We start from the raw sequence: 27,534 nt of genomic DNA on the forward strand, positions 1-27,534 counted from the left end.
CCAGTAAGACAGCACGCGCCTATTTCCCGCGCTTGGTCATGGCCCGCCTCCATTGCAGACATGGCCGCACAGACGGCGCTCATTTCGTCATACGCCATAAGTCCGCGGGGTTTCGCGAGATCCCGTTTAGCTCCGTTATTTTTTTTTTCAGAATACTTGTTCGGATGATTAGCGGTTATGGCACTTTCCCCAAATTGCATTGAGTCATAATGTAATATTTTTTCAGTTGGTCGGTTGTTTTATATTAAATCGAAACGATTCGAAATAAATGCAATTAAACTAAACTAGTAATTTACATTTGTACTTAATCACGCTTCTATACAGAACTGTAAAAATGACTTAATATTTAGGAATTGCACTACAAACTACAAAACCTGAGTGCAGTAATGCTTCATAACTAATGTAATAAAAAGAAAAAAAATATCCTCCAACATAATTTGTCCTCTAAGGCAAATATTGCACACAAATGGACTGCTGTTCTAATTCAATATAAAGACGGTAAACCTTGTCGTGAGCTGATTACACTAGCCGACACCAAATTTGGTGAATAATATCAAATGACACCCTTCATAAAGAAACATTTTTTGTATATTTAGTCTTGCTCCAGCGTGTCTGGTTTTTCTATTATTTCAACTTTTTTTCATATACAATGCATTGTATACCCAATATCATTTTGATACCATTCATATAAAATCACCAGTAACCTGTCATTGACTAATTTTTGTACAAACTAGTCAGCAGGGTTTACAGGCAGCTTGCAGTTATGTAAACTTACAGGTCTGCTTCTGCGGGTCCACTGACGCCGACCTTTGTATGCAGAACTGTGGTCCGCTTTCCGGTCCTGTCACTCAGTACTGGAAGGCGGACCACAGATAGGAAGGTTACTGAAGGGCAGTGTATTTGCAGCCAAAATGGTGATAGTGGAGAGGCAAGCCTGGGAAGAATTCCATAAAGTCGTTGATGGATTTCTCGGAAACAAGAAGTCATCTGATTATGAGATTCACGTCAAGGAGATATGTCGTTTTCAAGATCTTGGATGTAGAATGAGTGTCAAGATGCATTTCCTAGACTCGCACCTTGATTACTTTCCTGAAAATTTAGGTGAGTATAGTGAGGAGCAAGGTGAGAGATTTCACCAAGATATTAGTGAAATGGAGCGAAGATACCAAGGACATTGGAATGTAAATATGATGGCTGATTATTGTTGGGAGTCTGTACAGACAAAATCCTGATGCTTCAAAAGAAAATCATGCCAGAAACAGTTTCGCAGTGCTAAGTGACCAGCAAAGGCATGATGAACTGTTTCTTTAATGTAACATTTGCTAATTTATGTTGAACTTTAATTGTAAATTGTGACAAAACCAGACATGTGGCAGCAAATTGGAAGCCATATTCTGAAACCACATGAAAAACTGTAGAACATGCATTTGTTTTTGTTAAATCACCTAACAAAAAATTTAAAAATGTCGGCCGGTGTTATTTTTGGTACGTTCACTTTCCTTTCGGTGGACTAACACAAACACCACACGTAACTCGGCTTCCTGTGTGGTTCACATTCATCGCTATAATCGTATTGTCTTACACAACCATTCTTGACACTATATTCATAGATTTCATGCTACTCCATGATTTTTTATTTTATTAGGCATTCATTTATACTTCCTGCCTGTCCGCCATTCTGCAAAGGACCAAAAAAGAAAAAAACTGGAGATTTCTCATTTCCTAAAAGAAATTTACAGAATTTAGAATCCAGTAAACCAACCCAACCCCTTCTCCAATTCAGTTTAACAATTCAAAGTAATTCAACAACAACAATTACTGGCAACCAATCCCCCCCCCCCCAAAAAAAAAAACAACAACATAAAAATAAAGGGATAGAAGATCTGGATAACATTTCTTGCCAAGTGGTAGAAAACCCATCCGCTTAGGAAGTTGCCTGTGTGCCAAAGCTGGCTGGCAGGAATGTGTTGGGCACGAGGAGTGCACTTCTGGAAGGGGCTGGGTGTGGGGTATGAAAATCCATTTTAGGATGTAATGAGAATTGGCTGCCTTACACCAACAGCTAACTGTTGATTTGTCACCATTATATATTTAAAAAAGATAAATGTATAAAATATGCTCAACATGTCAGCTCACTGGAACAGCTCGATGGAGGGAGAAATACTGAAAATTAGGATTGTCTATTCTACATGAACTAATTGCTCCATCACCTTCATTCTATTCCTCTGACACTGACCGGTCTGTTTTTATCACCTCTCGCTTACATCTCCCCAATTTGCGACTCCCCCACCCCCTTTGGTCCTTGGTAAAGAAAACTCATTTGACAATGGTAGTGGAGCTCTGATTTCTAATGGAGCACCAGGCCATGAAGACATCTCTGAAAGGAGACAGAAAAGACAATCAGCATCTGGCACCCGCCGGGCACATGCATAACCGCGGTGGCTGGACGTGCGCATTTACTCACTTGCAGTGTGTGGCCACGCATTCGTTGCTGCAGTACTCGCGGTCCCAGTCTTTACTGTCCACGGGGGGGTTGGTACAGCCGGCGCGGACACATCGTCTAGGGGGTGCGGAGAGGGGCTCCTCTGAACCTGGAGACACGTTTAATTCCACTTCCATCTTGCAGGGGGAGGTGGGAACGAACAGGGAAAGAGGGACATACAAAGAGAAAAATATTCAGTTAATATTGTGTAAAATACTGATGATCAGGACACCACAAATTAAGTTTCTGGTTCCCCCATACCTCTCCTGAGGTGAACTCCTCGGTTTCTGCAACATCCTCAGCTGCAGAGACGGTGCAGGAAGTGACCATGGTCGCGGACTCCTCCACCTCCAAGGCCAACGTGGGGGTGGAGGCGGTGGGGACAGGCACAGATGAGGTGACAGGGGAAGCGACAGTCGCTGCTGCCGTGGTTACCACAATAGGTGTTGCCAGCTCAGCCTGGACCGGTGCAGGGACAATCTTGATCTGCAGGGGAGGGGGCGGGGTCGCAGTGACAGAAGTCGACACCCCGCCGCCGCGAGGCTTGGCCTGGAGGGGCGGTGGGGCAGGGGAGTGCACCATCTGCTGGAGGCGCGGGGGTGGAGGAGCATGCTGCATCTGCTGCAGGGGGGGCGGCTGGCGAGCGGCAGGGGGGGCTGCGGAGGGGGCGATGGCCGCCGGCAGCGCGCGTGCAGGGATGACCGTCACCACCGAGGTGGGAATCTGGTGGATCTGGGCGCCCCCCGCTGCCAGCACCTGCTTGGAGATTATGATCTTGGTGACGGTGGGGGGGGCCAGAGAAGGGACGGGGGTCTTGTGCGCACCTGTGCGCGAGCGGGTGGTGACCTGCGGCAGGTCCAGGATGATATTGGAGGTGCAGATGTTGGTGATGGTGTTCTGGTCGGGCGCGTGGTGGGGGATCCTCGTGGAGCGCATGGGGCTGGGGGCTGGAGGAGAGGGCGCTATGGGGGCAGCGGGCACAGCGGGCGTAGCAGGTGCTAGGGGCATGACTGAAGTGGGAGGGGGAGGAGGAGGAGGGGAAGAAGATGTGTCCATCACCTCAATGGATGTCTGTCAGAAAAAAAGAATGAAAACACAGCTAAGACGTCCACACAAGGTTTCAAATTTGCCTTTATCTTTCTCCAAACAGCAAGTCAGTTTAACGACTGACTAAACAAATATTACCATACAAATTGTGGTTATTTGTATGGTTAAGTTATGTGAATTAACACACCTGAAGTCAACAACACTTCACGTTCACTTTGTGTGTCACACTCACAAAGAATACGCACAAAGTTGCCCTCATTCCAACGAAATGGACTGGAAGCCACAGACCTGCGAGAGCTGATTTGCTCTATAAGCCGCCAGAGCTTTCAGATACTCTTTTTTGGCCGCCTCAGTCTTCCTCTTGTAAACCTGTGAATTATTTTTTTAAACAGTTATCGTGAAGATATCGTAAACACACACACCAACACCACTATCACGTGATTTCATCATGTGACTTCCAACAATTAATATTATCAATACCAAAAGTTATTAAAAAGGCTTCAAATTAGTTATTAGTTAGTATTCTTAGTAGTAACTAAGTATTAGTAACTTATTACAAACTGTCTCACTGTGCCTCAAAACAATTCAATTCAGAAAAACTGTAGTCGTGCACCACTAAATCACTGCACGTGTGTCTCTCACTGCACGTGTGTCTCTCACTGCACATGTGTCTCTCACTGCACGTGTGTCTCTCACTGCACGTGTGTCTCTCACTGCACGTGTGTCTACCTGCTTCTGCTCCTCCCCCAAGCTGTCCCACATGGAGGCCACGATCTTGGACACCTCGCCGAAGGTGGCGTTGGGGTTCTGGCCCTTGATGGCCGCCTGCGTGTCCCTGAAGAAGAGGGCGTAGGCCGACACCGGCTTCTGCGGCTCGTTGGGGTCCTTCTTCTTCTTCCCCTTTTTACCCACAGCCGTCGTCACGCCTCCTCCGCTCGTTCCCGGTCCCATGCTGCTCACCATGGCCGGCTTACCCCCTCCGCTCCGCAAGCCGCCAGGGACAAGAGCCGGGGGGGGAATCGAGGAAGAGGAGAGCGGAGACCCAGAGAGGGAAGGGCTCAGGGAGATAACAGCGGGAGAGACGGACAGAGAGACTGGCGAATCAACCAGTACGCTCTTCTGGGAAAAAAGGGGAGGGGGAGAGAGAGGAGGAATTAGATCTCTGTGAGGAACAGAAATCTGCAGTTTTCCTTTTAGTATAATATTATTCTTACAACATGTGCAAAGAGCTTCTTATGCAGTTCGTCATGTTCAGACCAACGCGTTTCACACAAACAATATATTACTGACCTGCCGGAAGTCGTCCATATCATCACCTTGCAATGAGCCTGTTGGCGAAGGAGTGGCGGAGAGACGCTGGTCTGGGGACTGAGAGCGGGGCAGAATCGTCCCACCTCCGAGGCTGAGTCCCAGCTGGGCGCTGAGCTCCGACTGGTCAATAGTGGTCAACTGGTTATGGCCCAGAAGGCCGTGGTTCATGTCACTTAGTGGCACGTCGATGGTCATGGGGGAGGAGCTGCTGAAATGAGAACCAATTGATTGTCCAAGGTCCTGGAAATGGAAGCAAGATGGAATGGAAGGTCAAACATATCTTAAAACGCAAGTAACATACCCATCACAGTTATAAGGTGAGTGTTTGTCAGTTTTAGCCGTTTTAGCACGAGGTCATGATTCAAACAGTATTGAAATGCACGCACGTACCATGCCCAAGGTAGAGCTCAAGAGAGAGCCCGCTGCCGATTGGTTCATCACCCCAAGGGTCAGGCGCTCCAGACCCTGCGAAGGGGGGTTAACGAAAGTGGAGGCGAAGGAGGGATCGTTCCCCCCGACTACGGCGCTCCTCACACACGCCTCGGTCCTGGAGGGGTCGCCCGTCACGCTGCCGTCGGACAGCTCGGCGAAATGGCCCACCACGTCAGAGACGGCCAGCGCCGAGTCCGGGTCCAGGGAGATGGGCGGAATCTCAAACTCTTCATCTCCCAGACTCGGGGTGTGGAACGTCTGACGGGCAATAAACGGGCAGAGTGAGCGGAGGCAAAAGCACTGGACCTCAAACTGCCGATAACTGTAATTTACTGATTGGCATGAGGACTGGTGTACCATTCCAACATCTGATTTCACAAACGGAAACAGACAGAAGGTTATGTTTCAGCACTGTCTTTATAAAATAATGAAGAGCTTTGCTGATCCCAGGGTGGGGAAAAGTAACCTTAGGCATTATGTCACAAACACCATAATCAAAAGACTATTAGCACTCGTCCTTGGAAAAGATGCATAGTCCATACTCCTACCTGGGTGACAGTAACAAATCAGTGCAACAGAGTAAACTATTGAAGTGAAAACTGGCTCTAAATTCTACACGCTGCATTACAAGAGTCTGTAAAATACTGAGAGGCATGCAAGAAAGGCAGTCAAACCTCAGATGATGAAAGGAAGGTATGGCCTCCCCCTGAAATGGTCAAGTAATTGTCACTGCCCCCAGGAAACTGCAAAAAATAAGACATCTGAATGTTTACACAACACGTGGTACAGGCAGATGCTACAAGCTACGGCAGGTACAGGACCAGATGCAGGGAGGGTAGCCCGTGATTACAACTCGTCCTAATAGAAGGCATTGATGACATCCAGCTAAAATACTTTCAGATGTGAACAAAAATATCGTGTACAATATATAATTTTCGATAAATGATTCGGCAGAAGCATGAGGAGAACAATGTAGTGATGTACTGTGAGCTCAGAGTATAATATGGTTCCACCTTGTTCCCAGAATCGTATCCATTGTACGGCTGTGAGTCCAAGAATTCCGGGTCAGACTGCGGTGTCGTGCCGTCCGACAGATCAGAGTAAAAATTAAGATCCATGTTTCTTTTGTTTAAAAAAGTCCTTCCAAAATATGGATATTAATTAATAAAAGCTAATGCTGTGTCTGTCAAGGCCTTTACACGCGACAGAAAACGAATCCAAATCATCGGTAAACAACGCATCCACATACATTAATATAATGAACAATGTGTTTGATTTTCCAGATGAAGTAAAGCACACGGATATTCCAAACATCACGAAAACCGTTCAACAGCAACGCCTTCGCAGCCCATTATTTTAGCGATACGCGTCCCCATCCTGGCCGTGCTGGCTAGACACCTTGTGCCTTTAACGCATTGTTGAAAAAGGCGAAATGACACGCACAAAAAAAGACGGGACTAATCATTAAAAGCAAAACGATCACAAAAGAGGACAAACAAGTAAACCTGCCAGAGAGACGCAGCCCTTCCCACAACGCTAGCTTCGCATTTTCACAATTACCAGCTAGCCACCATGCCTTAACGTATCGGCTACTGCTTACTCAAGCCGAAAAAGATTATTTAACTTAATGGACTAGCAAAAAATGCATTGAGCTGTAAGGGATAAACTACCGAAACGCTATAAGGGTTAAGACGTCTCGTCTAATAACAATCATAGCTAGCGAGATATCGTTAGCCTTTGTAAACCAAGGACAAAACAGAACTACAATGACAAATCCTGTCCTGAATTAGTACTGCGATACATTCCTTTGGCGGACAATGTGTGATTGTCTTGAGAGACGATAAAACTTTAAACCAAACCCTGCGTCAAAAAAGCAGTTAACCAGCCACTTCCAAGGCATTAGTAACAGGCAGCTTGTTATCACATAGGATCTTCGCGTCCTCCGGCCATCAGAATCAAAGCGCTACGTTGGAACGAACAACACCGAGCATCGGGAGAGGTGACAACCGCATCGCCGGTTTATTCAGCGCATTTATCCAATAAGAATGCCGAGTATAAAACAGCAAAGTTTTTGAAGTATTGTATAATAAATACATAATAGCAGAAATTTTGAAACGGAAAATGAGTTTCGGGAAACCCAAAGCCGGCACATCCTCCCCACATCCCTCCTGCGCTGCCTCATTGGTTCGGCCCGGAGGCTGCTAAGTGCCGTGCATTAGATACTTAAATGTTGTTCATTGCTCACCCTGTTCCAATGGACGTTAACAGGTGTGACACATGTTTAGATTAATATACTATATGAAACAAATTATTAAGTATAGTATTGCGATTAAAATGCTTTTCTATACCGACTCAGCTATTTCCGATGCAGAAGTTATTGTAGGTGCAGTTAAATATCGCTCAGTAAATCTGCCGGGGTAGAAAATGACATCTGAATCAGCACGTTATTTCCCATGAAGGTCCGCTAACCGAAGATTTACCCGATCCTACACAATATCCAAAAGCCATGCAAATATGTATATGTATATGTATGAAAGAAAATGCAAAGAAATCGATAACACACTGGAGACCTCACAAAAAGTCATCAGCCAACTATGTTCAAAACCAGGCGCAGAAAAGTCAATCGTGACTCCGGGAACCAACTAGCAGTTTCAACGATTCCGTTTCTCGACGTCATGTAGATTAGTCAAAACGTTATTGGCAGGGCGGGATGGCTAGCAACTGCTACACTGAGGAATAACGTACAAACAACTTTAAAGGTAATTTCAAGATAAAACACACCATTGCCCCATAATCCAGTCTGGTCGCAAGCGTTTTAAGTGTTATGTTTGGCTGAAATGCGAGTTGACTTTTCGTCGCGATCTCATTTATTTAAAAAACTTGGATAACAAGCATACGTTTCACTAAATGTGGTGTTCTACTCAGAAAGGAGATTAATCATAATTAAAATCAAATGTCTGGCCTTTAACTAACCAGTCGATTTCTGGGAAATCTTTCCATTTTGTCTCCAAAGGTTTAAGGGCCGTATCTTTGTAACTGGATAGCTAATTAGTCCAAGCAGTCTGCCTAAGTTCATACATAGCACCTTGCAATTGGATGGGAGTTCTAGCTAGATTCAAATAAGTTTCAGTATATTGAAACAATTGTGCTCCGTGGCAAAATATGTGTTTATTTATATCTGGATTCTAATTAGGGTAAAATGTCGCCTTATATCCCTTTCTTACCTCCATTCTCTTCTCAACATAGACACGACTCCCTTTTCTCCTTTTGCTGATTTACCCAGCATTACACCATGGGAGCAACTTCCGGGGTTCCTCGCGTCTGCGGAAGGAGCGTCATGCGTCGTCACTCATTGCGTCATTCTAGCTGCCTCGTGTTATAATATTAGTGCTAACGTTTACACAACATATAATGTTGCTAAGGACAGAACAAATTTTGTAATCCTAATATAAACGTTTACAGTCTTACGTAACATTTACGCCCGAGGTCCATAGTAAATAACGTACGCTGGTCGAGAGATGCCTAAAAGCCGGTATAGTTGTGAGTGTATAGCTTAATGTAAACGGTGCAAGAGTATGCATATAGTAATGTATACGTGATGGATAGCCACGATATCTGGATATGCCTAAAGTGACTTCCGGCGTCCGGTGGTTCCAGACCCAAATTCGAACGCGAGTGTATAATAGTATTTATTTGTTCTCTTTGGGAAATTGGGTAGTTTTTAAGACGCATTATTCTCCTTGGGACACAGACTTGTATGTCATACAAGTTTTGGGATCGTAGCAGCGTCCAACCGGTACCACTGAGTCACACACGACGAAAAAACATTCCCTGACCGGGAATCGAACCCGGGCCGCGGCGGTGAGAGCGCCGAATCCTAACCACTAGACCACCAGGGATAAGTAGTGTACTTTCTTCATATTTCAATTTCAATTAGGTTTAAATGGAATTTGAATTTTCATTCCATTTGGATTAATTACACAATTAATTGTATGAGGATTTTCCCAGTTGCTGTGATATTGTGCTACATATTTGCAACCCTTCTTTTACCAAAAGAAATGCGGCAGGACTCAGACATATTCAATATATTATGGAAATCCTTTCATTTTAAGACCTATTTGTTAAAGTGTTTTTTCAGGTGGACAGAAATAAAGAACACAGGGTAAAACAAGTAATGAACCATCATCATAAACAGATTTACTAGAATAATTCCGAAACATACGCAGCTTCTATCTGTCATAATATTTTGTATGATTCTAGCTGGGTCACTTCTATTCAAATTTCCATGGTGTGAGAACTGTCAGTACACAAGGACACATGGTATGAGAATTTCTCATCACAAAAAGAGGCACGCAAGAAAGCCAATGGAGTCCGCTAAATCCATCTGTAGAATGTTATTTATATGTCATATCACAGAAACAGAGTCAGTTCATAAAACAATAACTCATTTTTTGCAAGCAATTCAGCAACTCTACATTGTACAATACACCCATCTTTCTAAATCTGGTTCAGCAATTAGCTCCACCCCCCAACCACCCACAACCCACCCTCACTATAACAGCCCTTGCCTCCAGCCAGCCTAATCCAATCAAAAACAAAAACATCTTTCTATATCAGAAACACACACAATGAGAAGACCTTTATATGTTCAGTCTGGCATTTGGCTCAACAGTATAGTCACACTTGGTACTAGGTACTTCTGTACAGGTCTCCACGTGAGGTTCAGAGGAAAGGGGTGGGGCAGTTTGGACCCTGACGGAACGGGGCAGTTAGTGTGCGAGCGACTTAATCAGTGACTACTGGGGGGGGGGATGGGGGGGTGTCGCCTTCAGGCACAGCCACTGCCACGATTCCTAATATTCACAGCTCCTGAAAGGTCTGCTTCCAGACAGCCCAGCTGGAGGGAGGAGGGGGACGGACAGAACAGGGGGAGGAGTGCTACACCTCCAGATGGGTAAACGGAGGGGGAGGGAAGATGCGAGATAGGAGTAAGTAAGGAGGTGGGTGTTCACCTGAAAAAAATAAACTGCTCATTTCCAAAAAACTATAAAAAAGTAGAAAGAACCAAAACTATCCATAATGAATCGACATTTATAATAACAATAATAATATAATAAAGAATGAAGAATAAAATAATGGGGGAAAGAAAAGAGTCATGATCTTAGGGGGAACGCCGGGTGGGATTAGCTTGGTCAATCCTCAGAGCTGGAGGAAGAGTCAGAATTTTTGGGTGCCATGATAACATCTTCTAATATAGCTGCCTCCCTGTCAGAGCTGTCGTATCCGCCCTGCGACAAGCAATCTCCCCCGTCCATCTCCAAAGCCCCGCTCTGCATCTTCACGTCAAAGGCCGGTGCCAGGAAGTGTCGGGGCGTCATGTTACTGCCGTCCTCCAGGCCTTCGTCGTCCATCATGTAGGCCCCGTCCGAAACCAAGGTCTCGCCTCCACCTCCTCCCAGCAGAGGGTCTTCCAGCTGAGCCTGGGGAGGTGGAGTGTAGAATCGGCCTTTTTTGGGAATATTTTCCTGGGAGAGGAGCCTATGGAAGAGGCTCTCTGGAAGAAAACCCTGCAGGAGTAGGGGGGAAAGAAATGAAGGTATAACGAAACGTGCAGAGAGTAGCTTTAGCGAGTAAACGAGTGCCATCACACGCAGGACGGAGAGCTCACCGAGCTGCGAACGGCCTCGGCCCACTCTTCTGCTACAGTGTAGCTGACATTTTCCTCCAGACACTCCCTCAGGTCCTGCAGAGGAACTCCACCCCCAAGCTGAAGACAGAGCAGACAGTTTATTAGTTAAAAATAACGGCACTTTACTGATCCCTTGTGACACACAGACACATACACAGGTGAGAGCAAGTTTGGCAGCGATGAGCTGCCAAACTCACGGAGCAGGGTGTTAAGAGCCTTGCTCAAGGGCCCACAGACGTGACTATTCTGCCAAGGCCGGGTTCGAGCCGGCGACCTTCCGGTGACAGGCACAGAGGCTTAGCCCGCCGAGCCACACGCTGCCCCGGTTAAGGAGGCCCAGAGATCCGGAGACTCGCTCCTCCCGGGCTCACGCTCACCTTCTTGCCCGTCTTCATGTCTATGATCTTCACTCTTTCAACACCCGTCAGCACGGTCAACTCCTTCACCTTCTCGCTCTTCTTCTTCCTCCTCCTCTTCCTCTGAGCGCGACTGCTGGCGAGGAGCTGGAGGCGGGAAGACGGCGTCAAGGCGCTGAAGCGGCCGGGCATCGTTTGGCCGCGACCGCTGCCCCGTCCCGCATCGCGGAGCAGACCCACCTCCAGCACGTCTCCTTCCACCTCGTACTCCGGGTTCATCTTCAGCCAGTGGTGCAGGTCCCTCCTACGCGGGGCGCTGTCACCGGTCAGGACCGCGCCCGTCACGGCATTGACTACTGGCACTGGACAGTCCTGCTCGGACAGCTGTCCCAAAAGCAGAACAGCAGGGATGACGTTAAGGACTCACCCCTCCAGATTACCTCTTTATTCCTTATGCTATTTACTGCAAGCTGATATTTGCACATGGTGAACAATAAAACATATAAATCATAATGAAATCTGGGTCAACAGACAGGTAATTAAAATATTCATTTTTGGGTCTATTTACTGTGTATGTGCTCCCCAAAATATTCATTTTTGGGTCTATTTACTGTGTATGTGCTCCCCAAAATATTCATTTTTGGGTCTATTTACTGTGTATGTGCTCCCCAAAATATTAATTTTTGGGTCTATTTACTGTGTATGTGCTCCCCATTGTTTTAGCAAAATAATGTCCAATTTTGGTACAAAATATACCAGAACGGTTCCTCTTTTTTCCCCATCCACTCTTAAGCAAGCACACGCGGTCTCAGGTTCCTCAGAGAACCGCAGCCTTTCCACAAACCCTGCATGTGGTTCTTCTGCTGCGTACCTCTGCGTCCCTGTGTCTCCGGCGGCTGCTTGCTTCTCCCCCAGCACCGTTGGGCAGCAGGGCTTGTTTGGAGAAGGTCAGCTTCAGACCTTCCTCCTGAGATATAAGGGTCAGGTTCCAGATGAGGGAGGCTGACTTCATCACCATGCCCCCTTCCCCTTCCCCACAGCCAGACCCCGGCCCTCACCTTCAGCAGCTTGACGGTGAATTCCGTGTCCTGCAACTCGCCGCTCTCGCCAGAGGAGGCGCCGCCCTTGCGGACCAAGCGGGTGAAGCTGAGCTCCTCGCCCGCTGCCTGTTCCTCAGCCACGTAGCTGGGCTGCATGTCAGCGATGTGGCGCCGCCCTGCTGGCCACCGCCCCGTCAGCACCGTCGCACAGATGCTGTCGAGTCGGTTAATCAGCACGCGGTCCTAAGAAGCATCAAAACCAATAAAGCCATCAAAACCATAAATCTTTACAGTAAAGCTGGCAATCCCACCAACACACTTTGTTCCTGAGTTTCAAAACCAGCCGGAGTCGTACTTTAAGAAGAAGTGGGCAGCATAGCCCATTGAGGAATGAGCGCAAACATCAGGGTGGAAGCAGTGGAGCAGAACTCACTTTGGGCCAGTCTGCTCTCAGAGCGTCAGCGAGCGTGTCGGCGGGTATCCCATCCTGGGAAGGCGTCATAGACAGGACACTGTTCTCCTCATCGATGTCGCACAGCTTCTCGGTGCCTGGGACAGAGCGAGAGCCTCAGTTCTGGCTGCCGATCGAGACGTGACGCACATTCATGCAGCTCCCGCCCGCTCACCTCTCTCCCGGTCCCTCTCCACCTCGCTGTCTCCGCTGTCGTCGGAGCTGCCCGACCGCCTGGATGAGGTCGAGTCGGAGTCCGATTCGGACTCCGAGTCGGACGGGCCCCCCTCCACCGCCCTGGCTGCGTGGTGGCCCCCTCCTCGGCGTCCTCGTCCTCGGTTCTTCTTCCACACCCAGCAGCCACGGTTCTTTCCCATAGCCCCATCCGGCTGCGCCAGGAACATCGAGGGGGAGTCCACGCGACCGGGAGACCCCATGCTCGTCGACACCTCCCCGAGCAGACGGGCCTCCACGGCCGCCTCCTGCTCCTCCGTCTTCACCCCGGCGCCCTCGCCGTCCTCCTGCTGCAGGCCGTGAAGCGAGGGCGTCGAGCTGCGGGAGGCGGGCCGCGCCTGGCTCTGCATGAAGTCGAGGTGGGCTTGCAGGAAGGAGAAGTCGGGGTCACGGAATACGGAGAGCTCCGTGCGGCTGACGCCGTGCCGGGAGGCTCCTAGCAACAGCTCACGGTCGTGCTGCGGCACGCGCCACCAGCGCGGGAGCTCGGAGCTGGGCTGCACCAGCAGGAGGCGCTCTTCCAGCGACGGGTGGGGGAGGACACGCTCGCGCAGCCGACTGAGCAGGCCGATGCGATAAAGGGTGCGAGAGGCTCGCTCCTCTGTGATGGGAGCCACAGACTGGGAGAGGTCCAGTATCTCTGCGCGGCAGACAGAAAGAAAGCCAGTTACTCCGCTTGTCCACGTCAAAAAAGCTCCCTCTGCACAATGATAAATCGATACGCACCGAGGCCTACATTTAATCTGGAGACTGACCTTCCTAAACTGCCATATAAGCACCATTATCACCAGAACCCGATTAAACACCATTACAAAAAACAGACCCAACAACCTCTTGGTCAATATTAAGGCTTAATTTTAAGGGTTATAAAACTCACAGGGGAATTTAACATCACAGTAATGCTGGGTACTGCGGCCTCACATTCCCACACATTCGTCTGAGGATCCTCACCGTCCCCAGTGGCGGGCCGTAGCTGGCACACTCTCCGGCACATGGCAGTGAAGCCCCGGAAATAGCGACTCAGGCTCTCGTCGGTCTTCTTATCCAGCCGGGCGAAGGTTCGGAACCTGGTCCAGTCCAGCTGACCCTCCTGACCTGGGCCCTCGGCCTTCACGCGCTCCACGCCGAACGTGGACACCACGCGGTAGAAATCGCACTCCTCCCTCCGAGTCCACCTGCCGGGATGACGGGTGAGCGACTGACCAATCACTGGACCGGCTGGCCTTCACCGCGACGCCCGATTGGACGGGGAGGCTCCTCACCTTTGCTGCCGTTCCTGGCGCGCGATCTCCTTCAGTTTGGAGGCCTGCTCGCAGCGCCTCCTCCGCCGGTCCCCCTTCTCCGCCGCCTCCATCTTCAGTTGCTCCCGCCGGTAGCTGCGCTGGTAGGCCGTGATGAGTCGCCGGAGCCGGGCCGTGAGCGATGAGCTGGTCGGCCATTCGACCAGCCCCGTCTGGCTCACAGTCGGAGTGTCGGCTGCCACTGCCTTGTCCTCCACGCAGATCTCCTCGTCCATGGGGTCGGCCTGCTTAGAGCCCAGGACGCAGTCAGTGATGGACCAGCATGAACTCTACTGCCCAAGAAGCGTAACCTCTACAAACAGACCACTAACCTCTTCATAAGCCTCTTTGTTCTGTCTGGTGGCTGGCTTGAATTCGGGATCCTCTGAGTATTTATCATAGTCTCCCCTAACAACAAAGACCCACAGTTTGCTTAAACAATCCATCGTGACTCTGAGCTACATAACAAATGTTCTGGTTTACTCAAACACACACAGAATATTCATTTAAATAAGTTATTTTTTTCTTTCATGCATTACCTGCCACTTTACTGCCTACTGTAGTCGCACACTACAGATGATTATGATTGTTATGTTTACTGTCCAATGTCAATGTCTCTTTCTATGTCCCCAATTTAGTCCGGAGTTAGACAATAACATCTCACAGCACAATTTACTGAGTGTAATTATGTATGTGACAAAGAAACATCACTCGGTAACACTTTAAGGATGTTTTTTGTAATTTACGAAGCATCATAAACATGGCTATAAATATTTATAAAAAGGCATAACATATAGTCATGTGTTTTATGCATTGTCAAAGCTTTATGAAGCTCTCATCTATAATGCACCATAAATACCTTTATAATGTATTATAATGGTTGGTATAAGCATTAAAGATGCTTTGTAATGCATTATAAAGGTATCGATAGTGCATTACGGATGAGAGCTTCATAAGAGTCTTAAAGCGTAATGAACATGACTGTGTTATGCCATTTTATAAATATTTATAGCCATGTTTATAATGCTTTATGAATGCATTATAATGCATTATGAATGTGTTTATAAATTACTATAAACATGGCCTTAAGTAATGTATTACCCATCACCATTTAGCATTTAGAAGTGCTATTGGGAGGTGCAGCCGCTCACCCATCACCAAGGTCGGCGTCGGCAGAGTGCTGCTCAGCGTCGATAGCTCGGTCGTCAGGGCGACCGGCGCGGTCCAGGAAGCACAGACAGGGGTCGGCACGCATCGTGGTGTACATCTCATACCCTGAGAGACAGCAGCGCCAGACGTCAGCCAACCAGGGGCAGGTCTCACTCAGGCACACAAGTACACACGCCAAGTCTCCGCCCACTGCCCCCCCCGTACCGTGTTTGAAGACCCCTACAAGCAGGGAGCGGTCGGCCTCTGCATCCCACCAGACCGACGGCACCTCCAGCTGCTCCATCTCGGGCATCCAGATGTCGATGTCCCTTCCGGGGGGGGGGGGGGGGGGGGGGGGAGCAGCAATTAATTGCAACACAGAGGTCATAAGGTCCATCCGGCATTTTTCAATACTGAAGGCCAAAAGAATCCAGCCACCACGGGCTCAGAATCCTACCAACTGCCGTAATTATTAGCGGTACAAAAATGGAGTTGGATACATTCCGAAACTGATTTGAATAATGGAGACGTAACAGGGGAAAGAACGCGAGGGCAGCGTCATCCTCGCTAATGCCACCAGCTGAGAGCCACAGCATCACAAGCGCAGACCACTCGACTAACGCCTCTGTCACGTACCTCCCTTTCAATTCCGGCGCTGCAAGAAATATTTCATCTTGCGAAATCTGAGTGCATTACAGCTGTTATAAGGTATATTTTAATGCTCAGCTAATGTGGGAAAAAAAATAGCTTTTAAGCTACATTCTGTACCAAATTCTGCAGTTCGCTTGTGCTTTGAAGGAAGGAAAATGGCATGTGTCATGTGATACCAGGCGGCCAATGAGCTGCGAGTACTGTGGAATGGGGCGGTACCTGGCATCGGCTCCACGCAGCACACTGTCTGCATGGTCTCCTATCACTTCCTGTCTGAGGTAGTACAGCATGCGCACCCTCAGCAGCACCCTGGGGGGGGGGGGGGGGGGGAGATGTTACATCATCAAAACAGATACAATGCAGAGCGACAGCATGCTGAACTGCACATGCCCTTCACATCTCCGCCAACGTACTTGTTGCACTGGTGTTTGAGGTGTTTCCGGTAGCTGTCGTCCAACAGGAGGGAGTCGGGGTTGTACTTTCTGATCCACTCCACCTTCTGCACGTCGAAGGAGCTCTGGGCCTTTACCCTCTTCCCCTTCCTTCCACGGGGCACGGGGATGGAGAGACCTGCAGCAAACAGGGGCCATCAGAGGGGGGCGCCATCTCGCACACAACTGTGAGCTCAACTTTGGGAGCAGAGGGGGCATACCGGAGTGGTTGAGGAGGGTGTGAGGGGCTCGGCCGTTCTCCGGCGGGGTGATGAGTTCCCAGATGAAGCTCTTGATGTTCTCGTCACCACGGTAATGCAGCAGGCAGAACACCAAGATCACGCGGCAGATGGTCTCCACGTCCCGCTCACCCAGGCGCCGCTTGCACCGGGCGTGGGACAGGATATCCCGCCAGCGCCCCCACCTGGCAGAACAGGGGGAGAGGATGCGATTTCCGAAGGCTGCTCCCCGGGTCCGTGGGACGAGGGATCAGAGAAACAGGTAGAGGAACCTACCCGTACACCAGCAGGTGCTTCTCAACGCGGAAGCAGTCTGTGCGGCCGTAGCCGCCCCCGGAGTGCCGCTCCGAGCGGCGGGAGGCGCGGGCATGCCGGGAATTGTGGGCCGTATACTCGTCCTCGCTGTCCAGGTCCGAGAAGTCGGCCCCGCCCTCACCACGGAGGGTGAACTGGCGAGTCTGCTTCCTGATACGGGGCGTGTCGATCACCAAGGTGTTCTACGGAAGGGCGACAGGGAGGTTCAGGACAGGCCAAGACAGGCCGGGTCCGGCGACGCCCATTGCCAGGTTCACGCACACACCTTCCTGTTGATGGTGTCCATGTCTATGTCTGCCTTCTTGGCCCACTTCTGCCAAAACTCTGGATCATCCAGCGCGATGTCCGTCCGGTTCTCAGACGCAACAAAACTGGCCTGCAGGCAGACAGACCTCGGTAAGTCTCATTCGAAGCCGTGGCGACCGTTCGAAGATGCCGCCGAACGCATTCCGACATACACACCTTGGAGAAGGTGGACCCTTTGCCCTCGCTCTCGATAGTGATGGTGGTCGCCCGCCTCTGCAGGATCTGATCAATGTCTTCCTCACAGAAGCGGCTGCCCTCGTCGCCTTCATCCATGATGGCCGCGTACGCTCCCTTCCTCAGTAGATCCTCGATCTCTTTCTTGGAAAACTGCTGGATCTAGTAAAGGGACCGTGTCTAAATTACAACCTGCACATGTGGAAACCTCCAGGGAGCGTCCATAAAGTGTAAAACTTGGAGAATCTCACCCCGTTGACACTGCTGTCCTTGTTGCCGCTCATGCTCTGCAGCACGGCACGGTCCAGGCCCAGCTTCAGGCTGGCCTTGTCCAGCATCTCCCGCTCGTACGAGTTCCTGGTGATCAGGCGGTAGACCTTCACCGCCTTGGACTGGCCGATCCGGTGACATCGTGCCTGTGCCTGAGACAGCAGAAGGGCTCGATCTGGAGGCAGGACCCCAGGGTACGGCCGAGACTGGCACATCCTCCGCGCTCAAGGGGCGGGCACGCTCACCTGGAGGTCGTTCTGGGGGTTCCAGTCCGAGTCGAAAATGACACAGGTGTCGGCGGCGGTTAGGTTAATTCCCAGGCCGCCGGCGCGGGTACACAGCAGGAAGACGAAGCGGTCAGAATCGGGCTTGCTGAAGCGGTCGATGGCCGCCTGGCGCAGGTTGCCCCTGACGCGGCCGTCGATGCGCTCATACAGATACCTGCCGGCGATACGCGACAGACGGAACATCCTCTTAACGTCTGACCAAACGGACACCGAGGCAAGACGGGATCAAGTATCGGTAGATGTTAGAGGCAGGACCGAGATTCGGATACAGGGCAAGACGAACATGCTCGATTTTGCAAATGATCCTCAAACAGGTGGACGACACCATGTTAGAAGAGAACCACGCAGACGCACGCATGCAAGACATCAATCGCTCAGCTTCAATGACAGCCATTTGACGGTGTATTGGGACACGGCAAGCTTCGGCAAGATGACGGCCTGGTGCAGATACAGCCTCACGCAGCCATTCCTCTGCACAGCGTACCTCTTGTGGATGAGGTAGTCCTCCAGGATGTCCAGACACCGAACCATCTGGGAGAAAATGAGCACCTTGTGGCCCCCGGCCTTTAGCCGTGGAAGCAGCTTATCCAGCAGCACCAGCTTCCCCGCTGAGCGCACCAGGGCCTGGAGGTGGAAGTCAGGGGCCAAGGGATCGTAGACCTCCTTCAGTTCTGCCACGATCTTCTCCTCTGCCCCTGGAACGGACGAAGGGGTGAGGCAGGGAAAGCCACAACGGGGCTTAGCGTCCACGGCGAGGCAAGCGGCCGTGGGGGTACCTGTGATGAGGTAGGGGTGGTTGCAGCACTTGCGCAGTTCCATCATGGTGTTGAGCAGGTTGGGCACATTGCTGTTCTGCGTGGCCCCCAAGCTCAGGAAGCTGAAATTGCGCTCCAGGATAGCGCGATAGTACTTCTTCTGAACATCCGTCAGCTCCACCTGGAAAAAAAACAATAAAACCGCACACGCCGTTTAGCAGTGCGCCGATCTGTCACCTCGAGGACGTTGTCGTACACACGCCTGCTGGCGTACCTCGATGATGGTCTCCTGCTTGGGAGCCAAATTCTTCTCCACGTCCTCCTTCAGCCTTCTCAGCATCATGGGCTTCAAGATAGCCTGTAGTTTCTGGACCTGCTCCTCAGTCTTGAGATCACCGAAGTCACGCAGGAACTCAGTCTCTGAGGGGAACTGGGCAGGCTCCAAGAAGTGCAGCAAGCTAAAGAGCTCCTCCACTGTGTTCTGAAGAGGCGTGCCAGTCAACAGCACCTTATGTTCCTGAGATAGAGAAACGACACACAATACCGTCAACAAGACCAAGCGCCTGGAAAGAGATGGTTCTACCACCATGAAGCTGCATTCCTGTAACAAGCAGCCCTCTTCATGGGTGAAAAGCTCACCAAGTCAAGCATCTTCAAGCTGTCCAGGAGCTTGCAGTTACGGTTCTTCAGTCGATGGGCCTCGTCAATGATCACACAACGCCAGGAGATCTCCCGTAGCTCCGGGCAATCGGACAGCACCATCTCGAACGTGGTTATCAGAGCGTCAAACTTGTACGCTCCTGGGATCAAGTGGCCCTGTGGAGGACAGGAGAAAATTCACAGTTATGAAAATTAATGGGGAAGATAAAGCAGAGTGTATTCCAATGCCATATGTCTAAAAAATTGTGCCTAATTACAAACTAACACAGCAGGTGATTCATCTTGCTACACAAGTGTTCAGTTCTACAAATCAATTTAGGAATAAGGGAGAGAAATGGCATGCAATATGTGTATATGCACATATCATCACTGTCCAATGAAAATCACACCTCCAAAAAAATCCATTATTTCAGAAGCAAGAAAAACACGTTTTCTAAGAAACTACTTTACAAAAATGTAAAACACGAGACACCCTTAGCACGACACACAGAAACCTCTCTTTACACAACCTACATGGGCTTAGGTGGATTGTCATCAGTGATGCAAATGTGTCAATGTTAAACAAGATACAAACTAATCTCAATTTACATTCACAATTAACATTAGGTAGGTAGCTATCAATGTTGGTAAAATTAGCGATATAAAGTAATCCATAGAAACAGCCATCGAATAAAGATGTTAACTAGTATAAAACCTAAATGCTAATTAAAACAAATGACTTTATGAAACAATTTGCAGAATTCCATAAATTAGTAAAAGGTCACAACTGTCAAAAGCAGACATACATGGTTGTCATTGGACAGCGATGATACAGAAATTAGCTGGCCATATACCTTCTCGTCTTTGCAGTACATCTCATACTGCTGGATCATCTGCCGGCTGGCCAGGCTGCCGTGGTAGACGATGGCGTTCATATCTGTCCAGCTGGCAAACTCCCGCTCCCAGTTCGTGATGGTAGACAGAGGGGCAATGACTAGGAAGGGGCCCTGCGCGCCAGCGGCAAACACCTCTGACAGCAGCACGATGGACTGGATGGTCTTTCCCAGACCCATCTCATCTGCCAGGATGCAGTTCTGCCTGAAGGTGGCGCGGAAGAGAACATCATCACTAACAAGCAGTAGGCAACTCCAAAAGGCAGTCGAGGAAGAGAGATTCACAAGCAGATGGATTGGTGTTGAAATTAAGCAAAGTGATGGACCGACTCAGCAGATTCCAACAGGAGCGAATGTGCCTGTACCTGTTGTACCAGTTGAAGAGTAGCCAGTTGACGCCCTCCAGTTGATACTCTCGGAGCGCATTCCCGTTCTTGTACTCACGAGACTCCTCCAGCTTCTTCCAGCAACTGGCGGGTGGGCGGGGCTGCAGGAAACACGAAGTAAAAGAAGAATAGACAGCGAGTAATAAAGTGAGTATAGTCAAAGTCATGACTGACTGGACGAGCAGCCAGCAGACAGAAGCTTCACGACTCGAGTCTCACCGTCCGCTTCAGCCGTGGCTGGCGCTCCTGGATCTTCCCAAACTCGTCGATTTTGGTGTCGTCAACATCTTCCCTCAACTCCCAGGTAGCATCTTCATAAGGCAGAGAGCACCACTTCACCAGGTAGTACACCACCGGCTGTGGGAACAGAGCCACATTAGAGGGAGCACACAGATACACCCCAGCGAGGGAGCACGCACCCGGCATCCAGGGAGCACAAACTGGGACACACGACTGGAAAACCGCTTTTACAATTATATAAACTCATGCCAACAGATCGCGATCTGATCGGAGTAACAAATCGCTAACCTCTCCATTATCCTTATCCACACTGTGGGACTCGTCCAGGATGCGGTCCACCTCCACATAATCTGGGTTGAAGGGTTCCTCTTCCTGCAGAGTTCAACATGGCAAGAAAAACGGTGAGTTGACCCAGAAAACTGCAGTTCTACACTGAAATGCAGAGTGAACTTGTGCATGCACCTCCTGGAAGATGTTCCTCATCTGGGCCATCTTAGTCTTGAACCTCTTCAGCTTTTGGTGGATCCTCTTGTCCCTCTCCAGCTGCTCCATGCTGGCCCACTCACAATGCATATAAGAGCTGGGAAGAGCAGAAACTTTAGTGCATTGGGGACCTACAAGGCAGGCAAAGGTAGGCGAGTACAGTCTGGTAGCACAACATTAAAATCACAGAGCGGAGATACGTACTAGTTCTTATACTTGACGTAGAATTCCTCTACGTTGATATACTGCTCAGGAGACACCTGTAACACGTGGGAGAATGAATCAATGCTGCTCGTACGAAACAAACAAGTGACTACAGCAGAGCCACACAAGGCCAAGGGGACGTACCTCCTTCTTGGTGATCCGCATGGACAAAACTTTATCTACGATGGCAGCATCCTCCTCACTGGGATTCTCCTGTGTGAGAGAGAGAGAGAGAGATTTCTCGATTTGCCCATCCTCAGCCTCAAAATTAAGGCCGAATCATACCACCCCCCCCCCCCAAATACTGGCCCCTGCTACCCTACTACGTTCAGGACCACATGAAAGCTCCAGAGCGGTACACTCACCACAAAGAACTGCATGCTAGGAAGGCCGTCCCCATCCATCGCGACAAACTCCTGCTGTAGATGCTGCCCTGCTACGGAGCCAAGAGCCAGCACTTGGCCTGACGACATGGGCGTGCTGGTGACATCCACGTCCTCGTCCTGCTCGTCCTCGTCGTCCGTAATCTTTATGTCCAGATCCTCGGTGTACTTCTTCCTTTTTATCTGTCGGTTGGAACGTCTCTTCTGCGGCGTGAGGAGGAGAAAAAAAAACGCAACACAAACATGATGGTACAATAATCCGAATCATGTGCTTCCAACTGGTCACCGTGGAGACACAGAAGCAGGCAGCACAGCCCGAAACACGGGTTCGATCGCGGTGCGACGTCAGCATCTTTACCTGCAGCATCTCCTCCTCTAGCGCATGTGGGGACGCAGGGGGGCTCAGCTCCCCTTCTGAGTGGTCTGAGGAGGCCGTCCTCTTCCTCTTCTTGCCCCCAACTGGGGTAATCGTGCTTACGATGGGGAAAGTTAAGGTTAGTTCAAGCCCCAAACCACTTCTACTCACATCCAGGTACAGGACAGGCAGGGGAAACTCACTTGGCCTTGGCTTTACTTTTGCTCTTGCTGCCCCCGACTCCTCCGGTGCCGCCTGCTCCTCCAGTCCCGACCAATCCGCTTCCAGCCTTCGCCTTCCCCTTCTTCTCTCCAGCCCCGCCTCCAGCCTTCCCTCCAATCGAGGACGAGCTCTTCTTCTTGGCCCCACCGCCTCCGCCCTTCCTCTTACCGCCCGCAGTGCCGGCTGTCGCGGTGGCCCCCAGCTCCGGCGAGGAGAGCCCAGTGGTGGCAGGCAGCTCGTCCAGGTTAAGGACGCGCGGGATGTTCCTCTCGCCGCGGGCCTTGGCGCGGGCGATGGCCTCCGCCACAATCCGGTTGGCCTTCTCCTGCTTGCACAGGGTTTCCACGCGGCGCATGGGCTCCAGGGCCTTGGGGGAGCGCACTGTCGCCACGGAGCTGCCCGCCATGGACGCCGTGGTGGTGGTGGAGGGGCCACCGGCCACGGATGTATTTATCACCTTGACGACGGAGACCGCACCCCCAGCGACAGAGGTGGAGCCAGCCTAGACAGGAAACGGCGAAAAACCCCCCCGCCCCGAGGTCAAAACTCCACAAAACCAGCAGCCGGAGGACTGACACCTGGCACCACCCGAGGTCCCAAACGTACCTGCGGCTGCAGGAGCAGCTTGAGTGGCACTGCCAACCTCTGGCCTCCCTGGCCCTGGGAGATCTGCACTACTTGCGGGCTGCCACTAGAGGGCGATCCAGTGACTAGCTGGAACTGCAGGCGGAACACAAAATCCCCAGAAACGTGATTGTCGCCAGTTCTCAGCCAGCAGCTAAATCAGACCGTCTTGGATATACAAAGTCCAGCCGTTACTGAAATAACTATACAGTTTTCCTAAATGGCCATTCATCCCCCAAGCAGAGCTGGGAGTCTCCTCGCTCACCTTCGATCCCTGTGCATTGGGTTGCTGCTGCACCTGCAGCTGGATGGTGAGAACTTTCGGCTGGCCGCCTGATTGCCCGGCCCTGGCCTGCGTTAGAGCCGCCAGCTGCCCCCCCTGCAGAACCAGCTTCCCCGGGAGAGATCCCAGCACCAGTCTGGGCTGCTGCTGCTGTCCTGTCCCAGCCACCGCAGTTCCAGCTAACGCTGTCCCACCAGCCACCATCGTCGTGCCCTGGCCAGACCCGGCCTGTGGGGGCTGCTGCAGCACCAGCGTGATCCTCTTGGCCTCCCCCTAGTGGACATATACATTAACAAACTCATGCAAGCTGGAAGGGAGCAAAAACGTGGACCATCTGTGGGTCTCTGAGGACTAAGTTGGAAAACGCTGGTCTAAAATTGGAGAAGCACACTAGGAACAGACACCTTTACCACTCAGCACAAAGATAAGAGCAAAACCAGACCTTGACATTTTTTGTTAAACTCGCACAGCCAAAGGCACAGCCACAATCTATCAAATTGCACTCAGCTAGTGAACCTATGGATTTAACATAGTCATACATCATCATTTGCCCAATAAGTTTAATATCTCACCTGCTGTGGTACTGTGGTAAGGGTGACCCCTGGTGGTCGGGCAGAAGCAGGGTTCCCAGTTCCTGCGACTTGTACTTGTGGCTGTGTTTGCACTTGCATCTGGGGTTGGGCCTGAACCTGCACCTGAACTTGGGGTTGGGCCTGAACCTGCACCTGAACCTGGGGTTGGGCCTGAACCTGCACCTGAACCTGGGGTTGGGCCTGAACCTGGAGCTGCTGCTGGGCCTGAACCTGGAGATGCTGCTGGGCCTGAACCTGGAGATGCTGCTGGGCCTGAACCTGGAGCTGCGGCTGGGCTTGCGGCACAGAGGTGAGCAGGACCTGCTTCAGCGGGCCATTGGGGGACTGCACAAGCCGCTGCACGCCTGTCCCCACCTTCACCTGGCCCTGGGCCGGCGCTGTGGCGTTCAAGACTGTGCCCCCCGACACAATAGACATGCCTGGTCGGAGCGGGGTCCCTGTCAGCACCCTGGCGATGGTGACCTTTCCCGCGGGGGAGCCTGCGGCCCCAGCCACGCTCTGCAGCAGCTGTGTCTGCCCCTGGGGGCTCTTGAGGATGACAATCTTGGGGGAGGCCTGACCGGCCTGAGACGTAACAGTAGCAAGCTGCTGGGGCTGTTGCGTGGCAGCCAACGGTGACCCCAAGAGGACGGTGGCAGCTCCACTGCTACTGGCCACAGAAAGAGGGGTCTGCTGGGATGACACTGTTACGGCACTGAGTGTCACGGTCGGGGAGAAGGTCACCTGGGCAGGCTGCTGCACCTGGATAGGCGGCGGGATAGGAGCTGAAATAGGGGACGTATCCACCTGTCCCAGTGCCAACTTCAAAGCTTCCTCGACAGGGTCCGAGGACCCCTGCGTGAAGGCGTCATCAGGCAGAGCATCCAGGTTAAAGAGGGGCGTGTCCTCAAACAGGTCCATGATAGGGTCTGCCATCTTGGGCTCTCCTCCTTTGTTTTCCAAAGAAGGGAAAAGTCCTCTGCGGTGACTACCACTTCAGTGGCGTCAGTGCGGTCTACAGAAACTACTGGTCAGATTGTCCCAATTAAATGTACTAATTGAGGTAAAGTTCAAAGAGACAGAGACCTGAAGAAAACAAAAAACAGAATTCCTCGGTTGCTATCACTAATAATCAATGCTGACAGTTCGGTCCATTCAAGCAAACAATCAGGTTAATCACTTATAAATATTTCACCTTTAGAGTACCGGTGGTCATTAACAAAATGTGAATAACAATTCTAAATGAAAAGAGCGGCCAGTGTTTAAAAGAAGAGAGTGTGACAGAAAGGGGGATCTGAAACTTTCACCAGGTTGTACCTCAGCCTCTTCTCTTCTCCTCCTCTTCCTCTCCTCTCTCGCTTTCTTGCTTTTATGCCCACCTTTCTCCAGACAGCGTTTCGCTTTCTTGTTAAGGTGAAGTGAATGGAGAGCCACCCATCTCCAAACTCATTTGCAGACAGTCATTTTCTAATTAAAAAAGGGAGGGAGAAGACGGAGGTTAATAAACAAAGCAAGCACTCCACTGCAACCCCACGTCAAAAAGAAGTTCAGCTCACATTCTATTTAGTGAAGGGCAACAAAGAAAACATTGACTTGCAGCAGCTATTCCCAAAAAAGACATTAAATCACGGACATAATAAAGCAATTAAAGCAACTGAACTGTAATTTATTAGTCCTTCAATGATGTTGTTTGAAACTTAATGCAAGTAAACGTGGTTACAGTACGGAACGCAACCATGCAAACTACATTTATATGAACTTTAAATACGCCATGGTACACTGATACGACAACAGATGACAATGTGTACGGATCGTTACACAAAAATCATTACACTAAAGCCATCAAGTTTGGTACATATGTACTTTGACTGTACCGGCACACAGTAAACCAAAATATAAACAAAATTAAAATGTTTCTGAATTGTTCTAATAAAGAGAATGGATAGCGAGGGGAACAATGTCACATCGTTATCATACAAAAGCTGACTCGCGAATAAATTAGTCCAGGACTTCAGCTAGCTACACACCTAACAGCTACATAATGATATTGCAAGACTTGACTTGGAAATAAAGAAATGACTATAAAATGTGTAAAAGATGCCCGGGACGTAAATTAGTTGATACTTTTTGGTACACAGTGAATTAACTACACAACTACCGGTTCCCGAATCGGACTCCTTCTTTCAATCTTTTCAACAACAATCCGCATCAAACCAAAGCAACGTGCTACAATAACCATAGCCTCGCTACGTACTGACACTGGTAAGGCCGCAAAGCGCTTCCCATTGAACCACCTCTGTTTTAATGGCAAAATACCCGCTTTAAATGATACCATCCAACGCCCCGACTTTCTCCGTTACAAATTCGGGGTGCTAAATTTACCTTTGCTTCAACACACATGGCTTTCTCCGTCTGACAACACTATGCGAGTACAGGAAACGGCCAGTGCAGAGCAGGAACTAACATTCTTGCCAACACAGGCGTCGACAGTGTTCTTCGCTAGCATCATCCGTCGGCCTGCTATTGGCCCATTCCTGCGGTGACCGGCGCGATCCTGCCACACCATTGGCTGAAAGCAGTGTCGCTCAAACTGGTTGATGGGAAAAGCAGGGCGGGAGACGGAGATAGGCATCGGCCGTCTGAATGGTTCGGTTGAGCCGACAATAAATGAGGCCTAGTTGTAATCACTGGGAATTTTAAAGCCTGCCCGTCGGATTTTACACGGCACGCGCTGTCAAATGCCCAAACCGACGCGCATCCCCTATCGCGAGTGTCACGTGAATGAATCTGCACCGAGTAAACATACATTTCCCTCGTTTAACCAGCAGTATACATGTAACCAGAACAGCACATGTTTGCGATGTGTATCAGATTAATAAGCATCTTATTGCTGGTCATATATCAGTGGCGAAAAAAAAAGGTTAGCGCTGTACAGCCAAATGAATAAAGGCGTGAAACTGCATAGCTTTATCGAACGGCCGACAAACCTAATGGAAAAGGTGAAGTTTTAAAATAAAAATTAAAACAAATGAAGAATTAGTTTAATTTTTCATTGGCAAATATATTTTATTGATACTGGTACTGTCTGGAGTATTACAGTTGAACTAATTTAGGTTAAAAATGGGTCCAGTAATAACAGCTTTTAAATTTCTCGAGAAATTGTGTTTTTTTCCATTTGACTATTTCACAGTTAAACATCCAGTCATATAGTAAACTGGAATATTCCAATTAAAATTTGTAAAATTGAATTGCAATTTTTTAAATGCAAAACCTAGCTGCAAAATTCATTGGAATTAATTGAAATGTTAAAACTGGAAAGTGTATAATTAAAGGATTATATCAAATTAAATG

General features: G+C 49.8%; 2 protein-coding genes and 1 non-coding gene across 6 annotated transcripts; all 3 read right to left on the reverse strand.

The window, feature by feature from the left end:
* Positions 1-1,603: 1,603 nt before the first annotated feature.
* tox4a (TOX high mobility group box family member 4 a) lies at positions 1,604-8,638 on the reverse strand. 3 transcript variants are annotated; one of them, XM_023832591.2, is made up of 9 exons: positions 8,497-8,638; positions 5,947-6,015; positions 5,231-5,530; positions 4,820-5,080; positions 4,259-4,648; positions 3,818-3,898; positions 2,744-3,553; positions 2,465-2,619; positions 1,604-2,377 (listed from the first exon to the last, which is right to left on the reverse strand). In XM_023832591.2, exons 1-9 carry the CDS (start codon positions 8,500-8,502, stop codon positions 2,317-2,319), a joined length of 2,133 nt encoding a protein of 710 aa, XP_023688359.1. In that variant the 5' UTR covers positions 8,503-8,638; the 3' UTR covers positions 1,604-2,316. The 3 variants fall into 3 exon arrangements, with proteins under 3 accessions (XP_023688359.1, XP_023688356.1, XP_023688357.1); XM_023832588.2 differs by lacking the exon at positions 8,497-8,638 and adding an exon at positions 6,286-7,537; XM_023832589.2 differs by lacking the exon at positions 8,497-8,638 and adding an exon at positions 6,286-7,534 and having other exon boundaries at positions 4,259-4,645.
* Positions 8,639-9,099: 461 nt separating this feature from the next.
* trnae-cuc (transfer RNA glutamic acid (anticodon CUC)) lies at positions 9,100-9,171 on the reverse strand. Its single transcript has one exon. It is a non-coding gene; the product is annotated as a tRNA-Glu (tRNA).
* A 480-nt stretch (positions 9,172-9,651) lies between these two features.
* Positions 9,652-26,685, reverse strand: chd8 (chromodomain helicase DNA binding protein 8). 2 transcript variants are annotated; one of them, XM_023832569.2, is made up of 40 exons: positions 26,566-26,685; positions 25,501-25,650; positions 24,184-25,269; positions 23,594-23,884; positions 23,311-23,424; positions 22,686-23,206; positions 22,486-22,600; positions 22,110-22,331; positions 21,889-21,957; positions 21,745-21,800; positions 21,520-21,637; positions 21,346-21,429; positions 21,037-21,174; positions 20,797-20,918; positions 20,393-20,636; positions 19,539-19,715; positions 19,174-19,416; positions 18,921-19,080; positions 18,629-18,839; positions 18,103-18,298; positions 17,839-18,009; positions 17,570-17,749; positions 17,373-17,483; positions 17,069-17,289; positions 16,775-16,977; positions 16,536-16,692; positions 16,342-16,431; positions 15,697-15,800; positions 15,474-15,597; positions 14,655-14,730; positions 14,305-14,567; positions 13,994-14,217; positions 12,984-13,682; positions 12,791-12,906; positions 12,376-12,600; positions 12,189-12,284; positions 11,558-11,701; positions 11,339-11,464; positions 10,941-11,039; positions 9,652-10,839 (listed from the first exon to the last, which is right to left on the reverse strand). In XM_023832569.2, the coding sequence occupies exons 3-40, from the start codon at positions 25,117-25,119 to the stop codon at positions 10,465-10,467; spliced, it is 7,821 nt and encodes a 2,606-aa protein (XP_023688337.2). In that variant the 5' UTR covers positions 25,120-25,269; positions 25,501-25,650; positions 26,566-26,685; the 3' UTR covers positions 9,652-10,464. The 2 variants fall into 2 exon arrangements, with proteins under 2 accessions (XP_023688337.2, XP_023688336.2); XM_023832568.2 differs by having other exon boundaries at positions 14,305-14,570.
* Between the last annotated feature and the right edge of the window lie 849 nt (positions 26,686-27,534).

Source organism: Paramormyrops kingsleyae, chromosome 4 (genome assembly GCF_048594095.1).
Source record: "Paramormyrops kingsleyae isolate MSU_618 chromosome 4, PKINGS_0.4, whole genome shotgun sequence".
Taxonomy (NCBI): Eukaryota; Metazoa; Chordata; class Actinopteri; order Osteoglossiformes; family Mormyridae; genus Paramormyrops; species Paramormyrops kingsleyae.

Bases quoted from the DNA above. Each gene is read 5' to 3' on its own strand.
- tox4a (XM_023832588.2), bottom strand. From the start codon at position 6,390: ATGGATCTTAATTTTTACTCTGATCTGTCGGACGGCACGACACCGCAG. The intron at 6,016-6,285 runs GTGGAACCATAT...TATTTTTTGCAG, and splicing joins GATACGATTCTGGGAACAAG to TTTCCTGGGGGCAGTGACAA. The intron at 3,899-4,258 runs GTAGACACACGT...AATAATTCACAG, and splicing joins TGGGGGAGGAGCAGAAGCAG to GTTTACAAGAGGAAGACTGA.
- chd8 (XM_023832568.2), bottom strand. From the start codon at position 25,119: ATGGCAGACCCTATCATGGACCTGTTTGAGGACACGCCCCTCTTTAAC. The intron at 19,417-19,538 runs GTGAGCTTTTCA...TCTCTATCTCAG, and splicing joins GCTTGAAGATGCTTGACTTG to GAACATAAGGTGCTGTTGAC. The intron at 18,299-18,628 runs GTACGCTGTGCA...TATCGCCGGCAG, and splicing joins GACTACCTCATCCACAAGAG to GTATCTGTATGAGCGCATCG.